The sequence below is a fragment of the Lynx rufus genome, unplaced genomic scaffold (genome assembly GCF_022079265.1).
Source record: "Lynx rufus isolate CCGP_SWC_20201006 ecotype Redwood Valley unplaced genomic scaffold, mLynRuf1.p SCAF_2, whole genome shotgun sequence".
NCBI classification, from domain to species: Eukaryota; Metazoa; Chordata; class Mammalia; order Carnivora; family Felidae; genus Lynx; species Lynx rufus.
Genome location: NW_025814834.1, coordinates 52,523,074 through 52,539,954, shown reverse-complemented (window position 1 = coordinate 52,539,954; position 16,881 = coordinate 52,523,074). Strand labels below are relative to the sequence as shown.

General features: G+C 43.4%; 2 protein-coding genes across 3 annotated transcripts in view; both read left to right on the top strand.

Annotated features, from left to right (window-relative positions):
• The first annotated feature begins 3,487 nt into the window (after positions 1 to 3,487).
• LOC124515411 (protein transport protein SEC31-like) lies at positions 3,488 to 4,706 on the top strand. Its single transcript, XM_047084271.1, has 2 exons — positions 3,488 to 3,567; positions 4,257 to 4,706. The coding sequence occupies exons 1-2, from the start codon at positions 3,535 to 3,537 to the stop codon at positions 4,704 to 4,706; spliced, it is 483 nt and encodes a 160-aa protein (XP_046940227.1). The 5' UTR covers positions 3,488 to 3,534.
• The window catches only part of ITGA4 (integrin subunit alpha 4), a 94,048-nt gene continuing 81,674 nt past the window's right edge, over positions 4,508 to 16,881 (top strand). The window contains exons 1-2 of one of the 2 annotated variants that reach the window (XM_047084267.1): positions 4,508 to 4,932; positions 5,291 to 5,412. In XM_047084267.1, the coding sequence (XP_046940223.1) occupies positions 4,727 to 4,932; positions 5,291 to 5,412 (328 nt within the window). In that variant the 5' untranslated portion in view covers positions 4,508 to 4,726. The remainder of the gene's footprint in view (positions 4,933 to 5,290; positions 5,413 to 16,881) is intronic. The other variant, XM_047084266.1, reaches the window with a different exon arrangement.

Genomic DNA, 16,881 nt, shown 5'->3' with positions numbered 1-16,881 from the left:
CATCCAGGTTTCTCTCTGCTTATGGCATTAATAATGTAAAAAGTCCAAATCATGCCAGGGCCGTTCAGAAACTACTATGGAGCACCTGCTCTGTGCCAGCCAGAATGTCAGGTGCTGGAGATTTAGTGGTGAACAACTGCAACAACACAACACAAGTGTTCTCTGCTCATATTCTAGAAGGAAAGACAAAATGAAGTAAATATGTGTACGATTATGAGTTAAAGAGCTCTGAAGAGAATAGAGAGCATTGTCTGTGAAAGAACGATGTGGTGGCCTATGTTAAATGGATAGGCAAGGAAATCCTCCGTGAGGAGACCTTTAGGTTGAGACTGAAGACAAAAAAGAATCGTGTGAAAAGTCAGAGGTTGTGTGTCCCGGCAGAGGGAGCAACATGAACAAAAGCCCCTCGGGTGAAAACACTGTGATGCATTTAGGAAATTAACAAAGGCCTGTGTGGCTAAAGAAAGTGACCTGGGGCAAGTGGCCAATGGCAATTTTGCAAAGTCCTAGGGTCCGTGTCAGCCCCGTGGAGTCTGTACTGGAAGAGCAGTGGGAAATTATTTAAAGGACTTAAGCTAGGGAGTAGCATGCATGATTTGATAGAATTTAAAAGTTCACTTCAGCTTCTTTGTCGAAAATTGATAGTGTGGGGAGGGATGAGTAGGGAAACCAGGTGAGAAGCCCAGATGAGGTCTCTGCACTTGGAAGAAGATACCAGCAGGGCAGAAGACAATAAACGGATGAACTTGAGATATATTCTGAAGGTTAAATTGATAGACCTTGACGATTGATGGAGTGACGATTGATGGAGTAGATGTGGGGAATAGAGAGAAGAAGAAATCAAGGATTATTTGCCAAACTTCTGGTCTGAACAAGTGGGCAGATGGAGTGCTATTTGTTCGAAAGGAAGACACTGGGTGGAGGAAAAGTTTAGTCTTGAATGAGGAACGGAACTCGGTGTTAGATATGTTATGTTCACAATGGCCGCTGGACATCCAAGTAGAGAGGCACTAAACATATGTTCATAAAACCTATGAACCTGGAGCTCTCAAGAGAAACGTGGAGACATGAATTGGGGATTCATGGTGGTATTTAATAATACTATGTAGCTGGTACTGAAAGACGCAGGAAATGGGTTAGATCTCCTAAAGAGGAGAAAGAGAAGGAAAGAGGGCTAAGAATGGAGCCCCGGGGCTTTACAACACGTGTGGTGCAGAGAAAAGAGCCAGCAAAGGACACTCATAGTGGCTGGATAGAAAGGGGGAAGAAAATCTCAAAAAGGTAGCATTCCAAGAAGAGAGGTTTTGAAGAAAGAGGAATGTTTATTCTGAGAAGCTGGTGAGCCTTTATTAGAGTCCTCTCTACTGGGGAGGACTTCTTACCAAGGATAGAGATCACCTGCTATTTCAACTTTTGAGTCCTTGCTGAGGCTCCTGGCACACAGTGGGCACTTGAAATCTATTGATCAAATGATACATATTAACTGAATGAGTGCACATTTAAGTTTAGTTGAAGGTGAAATGTGGGCATAAGTCATTTTGAAAAGTCCTCCTCTTCTCCCCACCCGTGCTCCTCCCCCCACATGATTCTCACACTTGCCTACAAAAGCATTGATTAGAGACATAGCAGTATCTTCAGGCTTTTGCAAAGCAATATGAAACAAACACCCTTTATTTCTACTGACTTAAGAAAAGTGAACTGTTCTATAAGCCTTGGAGGAAGGAAACTCAGGGCTAACTAACATAGGGTGTGAAGTAGTTATGGGTGGTTTTTCTGCAAAAGTGGTGAAATTATAACCATAATCACAGAAATAAGTTCTTGCCTTATTAAGCGCCCTATTGACTGCTACTCTTCTTAATTATGTGATGAAAAAAATTATGTTGAGTGGATTTCATTGCATAAGAGTTTGGTAAAGGAGGGAAAGAAAGAGGTAGGTGTTGAGGTCAGTGGCGTGGTTGGAGTCTGGAGGGTGTGGGAATGCTTTTTTTTTTTTTCAACGCTTTTTATTTATTTTTGGGACAGAGAGAGACAGAGCATGAACGGGGGAGGGGCAGAGAGAGAGGGAGACGCAGAATCGGAAACAGGCTCCAGGCTCCGAGCCATCAGCCCAGAGCCTGACGCGGGGCTCGAGCTCACGGACCACGAGATCGTGACCTGGCTGAAGTCGGACGCTTAACCGACTGCACCACCCAGGCGCCCCAGGAATGCTTTTGATATATCTGCTTCTGAAGCCTCAACTGAAAATGTTGTGGCTGCAAACCAGAGGGACCGCTGATTTCAGAATGATGACAACCTGAGCTAGTTGTAGACTGGGTTGAAATCAGCACATAGATCTACCCAGAAAGAAATATACCCTGAGTGGAAAAACAGAGTGGGACCCTTCACCATGAGCCTCATAGCTACTTTTCTGGAAGCCATTTCATTTCATTTTTAAAATAGATTTAACACAGCTTTTTTTTTTTCCTTTTACTTTGTTGCAAATAATGAGAGAGGGTTACTATTCCTCTTGTTTTGTCTGTTGGCCAAAGAGTAAAAAATAATTGGATTGGATATGGCTAGAGTATCCTAACATTCCACAAACATCTCAAACTCCACCTGTCTAAAACTTAGTTCAGCAACACCTGCCAGTCATACACGTTCACCTGTGCACACACACATGCATAACTTCATTCCCCCACTGTGTTTTTTCTCTATGAATTAGCACCACATACCCAGATCCCAAACGGACACACTCTGACTTCTTCTCAGCTTTACATTCATATTTAACAGTACTATCACCAAGTTCTATTGGGTTCTAACTCTCAGATATCTCTTGAATCTATTTTTCCCTCCATCCCCCTTCCTAGTTTAGGGCAATGCCATCTTGACATGCACTGTTGCGGGAGCTCCCAAATCAGCTTTTCTGTATTCAGTCTTTTTATTGCAAACCTGCAACCCAAGACAAATCCTTCAATAGCTTCCTATCCAGCCCAGCACAGAGTTAAAAATTCCTAACCTGGCTTAGGATGTTCACGATGTGTTCCTGCTTCCCTAGTCAGCTTCCTGTAGTACTCACCTGTGTGTGGGCAGATAAATGATCCAGCCAAGGCCTCCTCTCCATGTTCCTTTATCTGGCCTTCAGGGCACATCCCTCCTCCCTCCTCTCGAACTGCTCAGCCTAACTCACTCCTCTGTCCTTAAACTATCGTTTAAAGTGTTCCCAAGGCATTCAGAACTTTTCCTAGTCATGCAAAGTTTGTCTATCGTCCACTTGGCTAAAAATTTTCCTGAAGGCTTGTCCTGCTTTGCTCACGGTGGTATCCTGTGGGCTTAGCATAGTGACTGCTCAATAAATATGCTGAAAAGATGAACAAGTATTTTAATTATGCGTCTGCCATTACAACTTAAGATGTGCTATTTGTTTGGTTTTAATGAGCCTCTTTTCTTTCTTTTTTAAAATCCATACAGCAATAATTAATAACTGAACCTGCAAATATCAGCTTAACTATCTATGGCGTCTTTCTGGTTGCTCTGGAAACTTAAGGCACATCTGGAATGCACTGGGATAAAAATCATCACCCATTTCAGGTATGTAGTGCTGTGGGTCTCCAGCGCATTTTCAGGGGCTTCTTATGGTATCTGTCTCTTCACCTCATACTGGGTGGGTCTAGACCCCTGATGGCAGGTGTGTCCGGTGGCAATGATGGATACCTGAAAGTAGGAGCCTCAAGAACCAGAAGGAGATATCCGTTAAAGTGAGGCAAGTCATTGCTTCCCTAACCCAGCCTCCCTGTTGGACTCAGCAACAGCCGAAATAAACCTTGTGCCATTCACCCTGACCAGCTCACCACTAGTCTGCCGCAGGAACGCAGCCGGTACTTTAGAGGAAGCTTGGGGAGGAAGGAAGTGGGCATAGAAGGGTGCAGGGCACTGAGTCCTGAAGTGAATAGCCATAACGTCTTTGTCACCAAAATATGCCTCAGGAGCTTTCAGGGAGTTCTTTTTGTTTCTAGTTGCGGCCCTCTTGTTAATTTCTCTAGCGGTTGCTAACGCCCCTGCAAATCAGAGACAGACCTGAACTATCCACGAAGGATCCAGACGGTTCCCTGCCTCCGTCCTGGTGCCAGAGTTTGTGGCTGGCTTTTTTTGGGCTACGCTGGGCAGGCCACGGAGACCCTACGCTCATAGCGGTGCTCGCGCGGGGCAGGTTGGGGCCACGCCGCTCCGCAAGCAGGCCTTAACTAAGGTTAAAAGGCTAAGTCCCGTGTCCCTTCCAGCTCCACTCTTGCAAAGCCCGGGAGCCCGAAGTCATCCCGCGTTCCTCGGGCTTGGAGGCCCCGGCCCGGGCGCGCGTCCGACACAGCGGAGGTCCCCTAGCGCCCCCTACAGCCACGCGCGGGGTGAGACGGCGCAGGGTCCTGTTCCTCCGCACCACGCCCGGGACCCCACCCAGCGGCGGGCGCCCCGAGACCGCGCGAGCGCCCGCACCTCCCGGCTGCAGAAACGGATCGTGGGGCCCGGCGGGCGTGCTGCATCCCAGATCAACTCAGATTGCTCCGCCCGCGGCGGCCCGACTTCCCCTCCCTTCCTCTGTCCCTCCCTTCCTCCCTCCCTCCTTCCCTCCCGCCCGCCGGCGCCGGACACGCTGCACTTCTCTTGGGGCGCTCTTCCCCTTGGCCGACCGTCTCATCCCGCGCAACTTTGGGACAGCGGCCTTTTGGTGTTGAATGTTCCCCTCCGAGAGCGCATGGCTGGGGAAGCGAGGTGCTGGCCGGGTCCCCGAGGGGCCGCCGTCCGGGAGGCGGTGTTGCTGCCGCTGCTGCTGCTGTGCCTGGACGTCCCGACCGGGCGCCCCTACAACGTGGACACCGAGAGCGCGCTGCTCTACCAGGGCCCCCCCAACACCCTGTTCGGTTATTCGGTGGTGCTGCACAGCCACGGGGCGAACCGATGGTGAGTGGAGTGGGGCTCGGCGCTCCGGGCACCTGGGAGCCACGAGTGAAGGGCGCCTCAGGGATTCCCTGCCGGGTTCAAACTTTCCTCCCTCTGGAGGAGCCAGAAGGGGAGCGCTGCGACGGCCAGCTCGTAGGGTCTGCTCGGGAAACGAGCCGATCTCGGGGTGGCACGCCTCGGGTGCGCTCTGGCGCAAGGCTCTGGAGCTGCGGGGCCGGGGTGGCGGTTCGGTGCGCGAGGCGGTGGGCGGAGGAGGGGGGGGGGATCGCCCCGCTGCCAGCTGCAAGCGTGTAGAGACCAGGAGTTCAGTGGGCAGCACGGCTCACGTCTGCGTGCACGTGCACGTTTCTCGCTTTAGGCTCGTAGTGGGGGCGCCCACCGCCAGCTGGCTCGCCAACGCTTCAGTGGTCAATCCTGGCGCGATTTACAGATGCAAGATCGGAGAGAATCCAGACCTGACGTGCGAACAGCTCCAGCTGGGTGAGTTGGGCCTGGGACCAGGGGCGAGTGACCCTGGGGTAGCACAAGTCGTGGAAAACTCCATGTTGCCTATTCTAGTTTAAAGTGAGTGATTTTCACCCTTCCCTCAAAACCATTCTAACCTTGGTAGTGTAAAAGTGACTGCCTTCTTTCTGCCAACATTTTTCTCCCTTTTGCTTATGAGAATGATTGCAGTACTCTGGCAAAACTCTGGAGAGGAAGGTTCCTTATGATACATTCTCTTCACCTCTCCCTCTCTCCTCCTCATGTAAGACACATTTTAAATAAGTCTCTCAGCACATTAGGGACAGGATCCAGCTAAGCCATCACTTAAGAATTTTATTTCCATCTTTGACCTATCAGCCTTGTTAAAGAAAAGGCTAAGGGACAGATCAGGGAAAGCAGTTGGAGTTGATCCCATATCCTGACATTTAGCCTAAGGACTTTCTAAAAAAGAAAATGATACAGTTTTATGTAGAATATGAAATGTAAAAGAAGAGAACAAGGAAAAATTGGCATCTCCATTGTTAATATAATTTAAATGAGGACTAAGATATAATTGTCAATTTTTCTCTCCCCAAACTCTCATGTTAAATGAATACATCTATTTGAAGTCATTTCTTAATGTCTCTTCTTAGTTATGCGACAACTTGAAAACAAATGTGTTTTTTGAGGCACCTGGGTGTCTAGTGGGTTAAGCGGCCGACTAGCTCAGGTCATGATCTCGCTGTTCGTGAGTTCGAGTCCCAGGTGGGATCCTGTGCTGACAGCTCAGAGCCTGGAGCCTGCTTTGGATTTTGTGTCTCGCTTTCTCTCTCTGCCCCTCCCCTGCTTGCACTCTGTCTCTGTCGCTCTCAAAAATAAATAAAACCATTTAACAAACAAACAGGCAAAAACAAATGTGTTTTCATGGGGGAGGGGAGAAAGTTCACATGTCAAAGCCAAAAACAAATTTGTTTTGTAGACACATGGAGGAAAAAAGGGGAACTAATATTAATTTAGACCTATCTTGTTCCAAACACTGTTAGACACTGCTATATGTATATGTTACTTAATTTTTTTTCTCCTCAAAGCACCAGTGGGTCATGGTTGGCATTGTTCCTACTTTACACGTGAAAATTCTGTGACTCAGAGGGTTGCAAGTATTTTTTTCTAAAGTTACTCGGCTAATGAGTGAAAGATGGGATCTCAGGTCAGTCCAGTCAGCTTGGTTCCAAAGCCCAAGCCCTTTCCTTTCCTGTGTGTGTCTTCAGTGCAGACAAAATTAAATGAAGAGTCCAATATGTTGTCTGCTGTACTGATATGTTCTCTGTGAATGGTGAATAAAAGGTTATAACTGGTACCTTTTTCATATTTATCTTTGCCATAAATAGACTATTGGGATAAGCTACTGCATCTTTAATCCCTTTTTCTTTTTAGAGTAGTCCTTGCCTTTTCTCCAACTGGGAAGCTGGTTTCCCTCATTTAGAATGAATTCAAAGAGAGTATGCCCATAACTCAGAGAGCATCCATAAAAGTCTAGCAGTTGTGTGCAGCATGTAGAATAAACCCTAGCCTCTCATTAATTGTCTTCCATCCCCAAAAGGCAGACTAGGAAAGCCTAACACGTTCACAGACCTACCCATTTGGAATAATTCTGCAAAGCCTAATTCTCATTGTATGAGACAGTTGTGGGATGAAGAATTAGCGACTGGAGGACACAGCGTTGGTCTGCCAGAGGATCTTGACAAAGTCTCAGCAAGGACAAGTTGCATTTCTGTTGTCCTGTCACGGTTTCCTGACCCATGGCATCATAACTACTGGCTTTTAGTACCTACTTCCTGTCTGGAAGGGCACTGAATCTATTTCTAGATGTCTGTGTTTCACTGGAAAGATCACGTCATAATATTACACACAATTTGAGATTAAAATGCCCGTCAAAATGGAAGAAAAACCTAAATTTGGGGGCATGTGGAGCATAGAGATTGACTATAGAAACATCCTCAGAGAAATGTATCCATGGTAGATACGGAACAAGCATGAATTAAGCGAAGATTTATTGGATGGATAAACGAACAAAGGCAAAGTGGAAGTTTGATTGTCATCAACCTGATTGATGAATAGGAGAATAATTAGAAATGATAAGTCAAATGACATTTTCTAAAATTTATTTTTGATAGAGAGGGAGAGAGAGAGAGAATAGGGGAGGGGCAGAGGGAGAGGGAGACACAGAATCCGAAGCAAACTCCAGGCTCTGAGCTGTCAGCACAGAGCCTGACACAGGGCTTGAACTCATGAACTGTGAGATCATGACCCGAACCAAAGTCAGACGCTTAACCAACTGAGCCACCCAGGTGCCCCACCAAATGACATTTTTAACTTTCACATTTTCAGTCAATGCAAAAAGATATTGATGGAGATAAACAGCAAAAAAGAAGACAAGATTTTCAGTCAATCCATTGGTTGAAACACTTATAGCCTTGGTAATAGCTTGGCATATTTGCAAAAGAATTGACTGAAGTTGCCTCTCCTATAACATTTTAAACAATATACCTTCTGTTCCTTAAATAAGGAAATCGTGTTTCCATTCAGAACAAACTCAAGTCACTTGAAGCTGTAAAATAAGGGATTGGGGATGAAGTCTAGCAGAGAAGCACTGAAAACAATAAATTGGTCATGAAAGACATTTAAGGATTTTCAGGTTTGTGAACTATGTAATATTTTCTGTGAAGAAGTTTTAAGAAAAATTTGTGTAACTATGGACACACACAGTATTCTAATTCTGTAGATTATGAGGATTGCCTCAGTTTTCCTGTCTCAAATGTGGGTCACTATAATGTATAGAAAATGCTTAGCTCAATACCTGACATAGAACAGATATTTAAAAAGCATTAATTTATTTCTTTTAGTCTCTATTTTCTACTTAAATCTCTATCTGTATGTTATCTGTTATAGTCAGGTTGAGGGTAATAAATAGGTAATTAATAAACAAAGAAAAAAGTTACATGCATAAAGTAAGAGATAACAGTTGAGATGAAACATGGTGAGAAATATTTTCTTGTTGACTCAACCAACAAAATCTTACAATTAAATATTGAGCTATGGTTGCCATGTCAGTAAGGTGTTTTCTTTCACTTGGAATGGCTTCACTTACTATGAAGGAAATGAAGTTGGCAGGTCTCTTAAAACGGTGCCCATCTCCTAGTAATTTCAATACTATTCACTTGGACTGGTGTTTAGGTTTCAGAATTTCAGATCAAAGTTTGAATCAGATGGACTCCTCCCTTGAAAGAGGAGATCAATACCCTCCCGTTACATGCCTCCACCCCTGGATGATGTTGTCACACACTGTGGTGTATTCACTGTGGCCATAATCAGAAGTGAGCAGCAGATGCCCGTTGGTCTGAAATGTCCAGGGTGTAAGGTGTCGCGAGTAAGATACGCCTTTCAGTGAAGTGAATTCATTGTAGAAGAGGCACTTTGCATCCTGCGTGCAAACAGGCTTCCTCCACCTCCCTGCCTGCCTAAGAAGTGTCTCTCCTCTCACTTCTTCCCTCCTTCCCTCTGCCAGCCAAAGGAAGGTGGTGTCCCCATCAGGAAGGCCTGAGCCCAGATATGTTCATGAACACTTTGTGTCTGAGGAGGCCATAGTGACTTCACATGTCCAGTTGCTTTTCCACTCAGATGTTCTGTGTCTTTGCTGAGGCTTTTTAAAAAATGTTTACTTATTTATTTTGAGAGAGAGTGTGTGTAGGGGAAGGTCAGAGAGAGAGAGAGAGAGGGCGAGAGAGAGAGACCCAAGCAGGCTCCACGCTCAGTGTGGAGCCCCATTCAGGGCTCAATTTGACTACCATGAGATCATGACCTGGGCTGAAGTCAAGAGTCAGACACTTAACTGACTGAGCCACCCAGGCACTTCTTGTTCAGGCTTTTTAAATTTTTAATTTACTTTTATTTTTTTATTAAAAAAGTTTTTTATTACATTTATTTATTTTTGAGAGACAGAGCATGAGCAGGGAAGGGGCAGAGAGAGAGGGAGACACAGAATCAGAAACAGGCTCCAGGCTCTGAGCTGTCAGCACAAAGCCTGACGCGGGGCTTGAACTCACAGACCACGAGATCATGACCTGAGCCGAAGTCAGCCGCTTAACCGACTGAGCCATCCAGGCACCCCTGTTGAGGCTTTTTTAAAGGAAACTGTGATCACAGATGACTCCAGAACTGTATGTAATCATAGACTGTCCATGGATTACCAATATTCAAAGCATTAGAATATAATAAAATACATAAATGACTTTAAAATTATACTAAACAGATTGTTTTTATTTGGTTATTCAGAAGATATTTTAGGTCTTTTATTACTTTGGAGTCACCACTAATAGCATTATATGCTTGCTACACTCACACACACACACACACACACACACACACACATACATACACACACACACACTTATCTGGGTAATAAAAGTCTAAAGTTACACGGTTACACTGCCTGATATGGTAGCCAGTAGCCACATGTGGCTGTTGAGCATATGAAATGTAGCTAGTTTGCAGCGAGAGGTGCTGTAATATTGGATTTCAAAGACTTAGTATAAAAAAAAAAAGAATTAAAATAACTCATTAATTTTTTAGATATTAATTATATGTCAAAATAAATATTTTAATATTGATTACATATGTAAATGAGAATATTTTGGGTGTGTGAAATGAGGTATATTTTTTATTTTTATTTATTTTTTTTTAATGTTTATTTCTGAGAGAGAGTGTGACAGAGCGCAAGTGGGGGAGGGCCAGAGAGAGAGGGAGACACAGAATCTGAAGCAGGCTCCAGGCTCTGAGTTGTCAGCACAGAGCCTGATGTGGGACTCAAACCCACAAACCACAAGATCATGACCTGAGCTGAAGTAGGATATTTACCTGACTGAGTCACCCAGGCGACCCATAAAGGAGATTTTTTAAATTAATTTTGTTTATTTTACTTTTTAATGTGGCTACCATAGGGGCCCCTGGGCGGCTCAGTCGGTTGAGTGTCCGACTTCAGCTCAGGTCATGGTCCTGCAGTTTGGTGAGTTTGAGTCCTGCATCGGGCTCTCTGCTAACAAACAACTTGGAGCCTGGAGCCTGCTTCAAATTCTGTATCTCTCTCTCTCTCTCCCCCTCCCCTGCTCATGCTCTGCCTCTCTCTGTCGCTCAAAAATAAATAAATGTTAAAAAAAATTAATGTGGCTACTATAGGATTGAACACTTCACATATGGCTTATATAGTAATTTCTTTTGGACAGCACTGCCCCAGAGAATTATAAATTCCCTGCATGAGAAAACACCAACTTTGTAGCAGGTGCTTCCCCAGCGTCTGTGTGTAAATGAATAGGACTTTCACTTTTTTTTCCCAGACAAGTGCTGTATAGTTACTAGACCTTTACGGTTCTTGCTTGTGCCTCTCTTTTCTTTACTGGAAAGAACAGTGATCCATCGCAAGTTAGTCATCATTATTCCCCTTCAGATTTCTTTCTAGAATTTTATCACCCTAGTCAGCCTCCTGGCTCATTTTAAATAACCTGTTTGGAAGAGGTGAATTTAATTAGCATTGTGCCATTAAACTAATGATTACCTCATTCTCACTTCTGCCTGATTTGTAGGAATTATTAGCTTAACATTGAAGGGCAAACAAACCTCACACTTCAAACAATGTTGCAACTTCAAATAATGTTCTTGATAACTTTTCTTTTTCATTTGCAAACTCTTTAAATTGTAGCTTATGAAACTGATACAGACTGGTCATTTTGAAAACTTGTCCCTGAACATAGGTTCTAATCATGCAGAAAATCAAGACAGAGAGCTTCATTAATAAACTATCATGTTAAGAAACGTAAGTTCCCTGATTTCTAGAAATTTCCCAAACTTCGTCTTTAAAGAATGCTTGCCATTGAATTTGAGAGGTGAGGTTTTCTAAATGCATTTTGCTTTTTGCCTTGAGTTTACTTGGTCACCCACTAATATTCCTAATGATTAAGAATATCTCCCCTTAGCAACAGTTCTAGGGCCAGATATGGCAATCCATTGTACACGTGGGTTGTTTATTCTTTCCGTCATTTACTGAGGACTGCAAAAGGGCTAGAATTTGGATGTAAGAAAGAAACACGGTCCTTGCCCCCAGGGGGGTTTACAGTCTCTAGCTCAGGTTCTTCTAGGAAAGTAGGGTGAGAACATCTAATCTAATTAGAAATAGAAAATAAGGTGATGGCTTCCTGAGCAACTGATGTTCAACTGGAGAACTGAGTAAAACTCGGGGGTTGGCTAGAGGCAGAGGTTTACGGGAAAGGGTGCCAGACAGAGCCAACGGTGTGTATGAAGACCTGAAGTCTTTGAGAGCATGGCATCTTTGAAATGCAAGAAATACGCATACGACTGGACTGTGGAGTATGAAGTGGATGGTAGGTTGGAGATTATTTTTAATACAACTTTGTGAGCTGTCTTTAAGGAGTATGAATTACCCACTGGTAATTGAACCTGGGGACTGACCTAATCAGATTTGTGTTTTAGACAGATACTTCTGGTTGCAGAATAGTGAATGCTTTGGAGTAAATGAGTCAAGGCTGAAGGTAGTAAGACAGTTGTAGAAAGATTTTGTTATAATTTAGGCTACCTATGATAAGTGCTTGTACTAAGGCACTGGCAGCAAGAATGGAGCAAAATAGATATTCTACTGTTATTTAAGAGACAGACTCAATAGGACTTGGTAATTATTAAATGAGAGAGATGAAAAAGGAGGTTTCCAAAGGTGTTACCCAAGGTTCCGACCTGGGCTGTTGGATGGATGATGGTGTTGGCCACAGAAGACATAGGGGTAAATATCTAGTAGTCAGTTGGATGTATGGGTCTGCTGGGCAGGAGAGGTCTGTACTGGCAATTCAGAGTTCACTGCAACTGACATAGAGATGGTAATCAAAACCATGGGAGTTAATGAGTTTAACTTGGAAACTCTAGGCTGAATAGATCAGAGGGTCCAGGATAGATCCAGAGGATTCCTACAGTTTGACAATTGGCTTGAGCAGTGCTGCTCAACTCTAGCTGAAACTTGGATTCTCCTGCAGAGCTTTAAGAGTACCAGTTCTCATCCTAAATAAATAAAAATCTTTGCAGGTGGGTCTAGATAGGTGTGACATTGTGATTTATAGTAAGAATAATATATTTGCTTTTATTCCCTGTTTTTGGCACAGAGCTCCTAAAAGTCTTGAAATTTTCTAAGAAAGTTACAAAGGTGTCTTTTGTTAATGAGGTGGCTTTTGGACCCTACCTAAGGATGGGGGCTGGTTGCCAGTGGAGCCAAACATATGATTGGAGGGTTGGAACTTTCTGTCCTACCCCCTAATCTTCAGGATGTGGAGTGGGGTTGGAGGTTGAATCAATCACAAATGGCCAATGATTTAATCAGATATGTCTGTGTAAGGAAGCGGCCATAAAAGCCCAAAAGGACAGGGTTGGGAGAGCTTCTGGGCTAGGGAACAGAGTGGAGTACTTAGAGAAAGTACTTTCCTCATGCCTTGCCCTATGCATTTGGTTGTTCCTGAGTTATATCCTTTTATAATAAATTAGTAATCTAGTAAGTAAAATGCCTTTCTGAGTTCTGTGAGGTGCTCTAGCAAATCAATCAAACCCAGGGATGGAGAATTTGGAACCTCTGAGAACCAGGTGGCCAGAAGTATAGCTGACAACCTAGACTTTCAATTGGCCTCTGAAGTGTCTGTGTGTGTATGTGTATGTGTATTGGGAGAGGGGCAGTCTTGTAGGACTAAGTCCTTAACCTGTGGGATTGGGTGCAATCTCTGGATAGATAGTGTTAGAATTGAGTTGAGTTGTAGCTAGTGAATTGACCCAGCTAGTGACAGAAAATTGCTTGTCGGTGGTGTAGAAACCACTCTTCCACCCCCACCCTCTACAAAATGGAATTGAATGCAGAATCCTTAGTAGGGCATTAGGGTTTCCAAAGGTCCCCAGATGACACCAATATTCATCCATGGTTTCAAACAACTGGAGAAGAAAAGAGGAGCCTGAGAAAATGACTAAGAAGGAAGAGCCAAAGAGGTAGCAAGGAAATCTGGTCAGTATGGCATTATGGAAGTCAAAAGGTGAGAGATCTTGAGAAGAGATGAGTGGTTGGCAGTATCGAAAGTTGCCAAGAGGTCAAGCAAGGTAAGAACTTAAGAGATTCATTGAATATAGAGAGAAACTGTTCATGAATAACCTTTTGGTCAGACCAATTTTAGTGGTGAAGCCAGACTACAGAGAGTTGAGAAGTGAGGAGCGAGAAAATATTGGTAGCAGGTGTCAACAACTTTTTTTATCTGGTTTCTTCCTTCATTGATTAAACACATTTTCAACGTTTATTTATTTTTGGGACAGAGAGAGACAGAGCATGAACGGGGGAGGGGCAGAGAGAGAGGGAGACACAGAATCGGAAACAGGCTCCAGGCTCTGAGCCATCAGCCCAGAGCCCAACATGGGGCTCGAACTCCCGGACCGCGAGATCGTGACCTGGCTGAAGTCGGACGCTTAACCGACTGCGCCACCCAGGCGCCCCTAAACACATTTTATTGATTACTTATGCCAGGTACTGGGAATACAAAGTTGAGTAAGACTTTGAAGCTCGCAAAGAATTCAGTTTAAATGATGAGAGACAGGTAAACGTTAGATCATTAATTATGAGAATATGCAATAAACGTGATGATGGAGACACAGTGGGGAGAGGAAATTGTTTGGGTGATGAGAGAAGGAAGGGTTCCTGGAAGAGCAGATACCTGAGTCGTTAAGCCAGTTCTGACCAGTTTTGACGAGAGTGTAGTAAAAGCTCAATAAATGTGAAATGGATGGATACATTTCTCAGATTTGGGTGATTCCTCTGCTGCACACGTGAGCATCATCCCAGGAGGTCTGGGCCAGCCTTGGTTTCCAGAGATCCTGCCTGCTCATACCAGGAAATCTAAACAATAATGGGCACTCCTGAGATAGGGAGCTTGGAACTGACCATCTTTAAAAACAGGGCTTTTGGGGCGCCTGGGTGGCGCAGTCGGTTAAGCGTCCGACTTCAGCCAGGTCACGATCTCGCGGTCCGTGAGTTCGAGCCCCGCGTCAGGCTCTGGGCTGATGGCTCGGAGCCTGTTTCCGATTCTGTGTCTCCCTCTCTCTCTGCCCCTCCCCCGTTCATGCTCTGTCTCTCTCTGTCCCAAAAATAAATAAACGTTGAAAAAAAAAATTTTAAAAACAGGGCTTTTTTTTTTTTTTTTTTTAAGATAGCTGGAAGCATCAAAAGGGACCATGGAAGTGGACTTACAGGTGGTCAGTGATGCAGTGTGTTTGTTCTGATATCTGATGTCTGTTCTGTTAACCCCCAAGAATTGGGCGGGGGGAAGGAATCTTTTTCTTGTAAATTATTTGAAATACCATAATTCACAATAAATACATTCAGAAAGAGTAAGCATGCAGACTTAGTTGTTGAATCTCTTTTATGGGAAATATTGTGTGAAATGGATTAGAGGTGCCCTTTTAACATTACACCCTATATAGATTCTTTCAACGTATACACTACATTTGTGAAATCATTCTAGGTCTACCTCACCTGATACCATTCTTGGTTTCTTGTGAAAGCTTTCTACTATTCTTGAGCACATCACTTTGCCTACAAACCGTTGTCTCCGTAACATCTTATCCCATCCTTTAAACCTTGGACAGAGACATGTCTTCTGACATCCCTAACTCCTCATCTCAGTCTGACCCTCTACTGGATGATGCCATGGAGTTCCTGACTGACTTTTCTTTCATGTACTTCAGACCTTGCATCCTCCGGACCTCCTCCGTCCTACCGTGTAAATTCCAAAACCAAGCACAGTGATTCGATATTGACCACCTACCATTGAGTGAGGGCAGGTTTTCCTGGAGGTTTTGTTTTTGTTTTTGTTTTCTATTTTACACTTTTGTATTGTTCTTGTTTCAAAAACACTCAAAATGGTATCCATATATTAGTGATAGTCTTTCAGATGAACCCCTAAGTCCAAGAGATGAATTGCAAACCATGGAAATAGAGAATTTTCTTTCCTTATTTCCTAATATTGGAAATTAGTGTTATAATAGTAGGTTATTATAGACAGTGAATTAGTATAGGTTTATTAATAATGTCAATATTTGGATTCTTTCCCTGCTTCACAGGGAAAAGTACTAATAGCAATCATTGAAGGGTAGTATAGGGTGGCGGTTGACAGCATGGACTTGAATCCTTCCTTTCCCACTTTGAGCAAGATGCTTAATCTCCCTTTGTTTCAGTTTCTCCCTCTGTAAAATTTGGATTATGATAATAACAATATCTGCTCATAAGGCTATAATGAAAATTAAATGAGTTCATATATGCTTGCATGTATTACAAGTGTGCTTGGGTATATAGGAAGCATTTTATAAATATTAGTTGTTGTTGTAAGACAACAGTGCCTCTTTAAATTATGCTCACCAAATGTGTCAGTTGTGGTACACTTTTCTGCTGTAGTTAGTAAAAAATAAAAATAAAAATAAAACTTGTTTAGGTTTTCTGTAGGAATTTGAAGAAGTTTGGGCCTAAAGTCCCTGGAGGAGAACCCGAACCTAGAATTAAGCTCATAAGTGACCTGGTTTTCTAGAACTTTGAGGTCTAGTGATGACTCAGGATCAACCCAGATTTATAAAATTGCAACCCCAAAACTTGGCTCTTCTGCTTGGGGACATCCACCTCTTTCTGAATACAAAAAAGTAAAATAAATAAAATTATAAAGTAAAAAAGGGCTATTAAATAAAATGAAACACAAGACTCAAATAGCAGGCTTTTTCAGCCCTATGGTTATATCAGCCCTGTCTCACCTAAACTGAGTGTGATGATCAGTCATTGTCAGATAAGGACCAGGAAGCCTGAGAATATGGCATGTAAATACGTGTTTTCCCCAAAAGAAAATACTTTGAGACTGGTTTTTAATTTTGGTGTTTATTTTGATATCTTGCCTCTTGTTTGCTTATTTTTATATCTTGACTCCAGACAAGCTGGAGGAAATGGTCTTGGAAGTTCAGTACTGTCACGTCCCATATCATCTCTAAAACCTGGATATTTTCCTTTTCATGACTCAAAATTATTGTTATTGCTACTGAGTTCATAAACATCACTGTTATCTTTTAGAAGCATCATCGCCACATCTTATTTGGTGTGTGGGAAAAGTACATAGTTTAATATAGTAAAAATAATGGATTTAATAGTAATTATAATTTGATAAGAAAAACTAAAAGGGGCCACTTGGCTTAAGGAGCAGAAGGCCGCTGATCCAATCTCACAGCACTGTGAGCGCCCTCTGCTGGTGAAGTCCAAATCAATGTAATAATGGGGGATGTTGGGGAACAGAAGCATTTCCCATTTAATGAACACCTACTAGGTACCAGGCAGTCTTGTATCTGTTAAGAGTAAATTTTATATAATCC

What these genes read in the sequence shown, in the direction of transcription:
- LOC124515411 (XM_047084271.1), top strand. Translation starts at nt 3,535, where the DNA reads ATGCACTGGGATAAAAATCATCACCCATTTCAG. An exon ending in AAAATCATCACCCATTTCAG is followed by an intron (nt 3,568 to 4,256) that starts GTATGTAGTGCT and finishes TGTCCCTTCCAG; the next exon opens with CTCCACTCTTGCAAAGCCCG.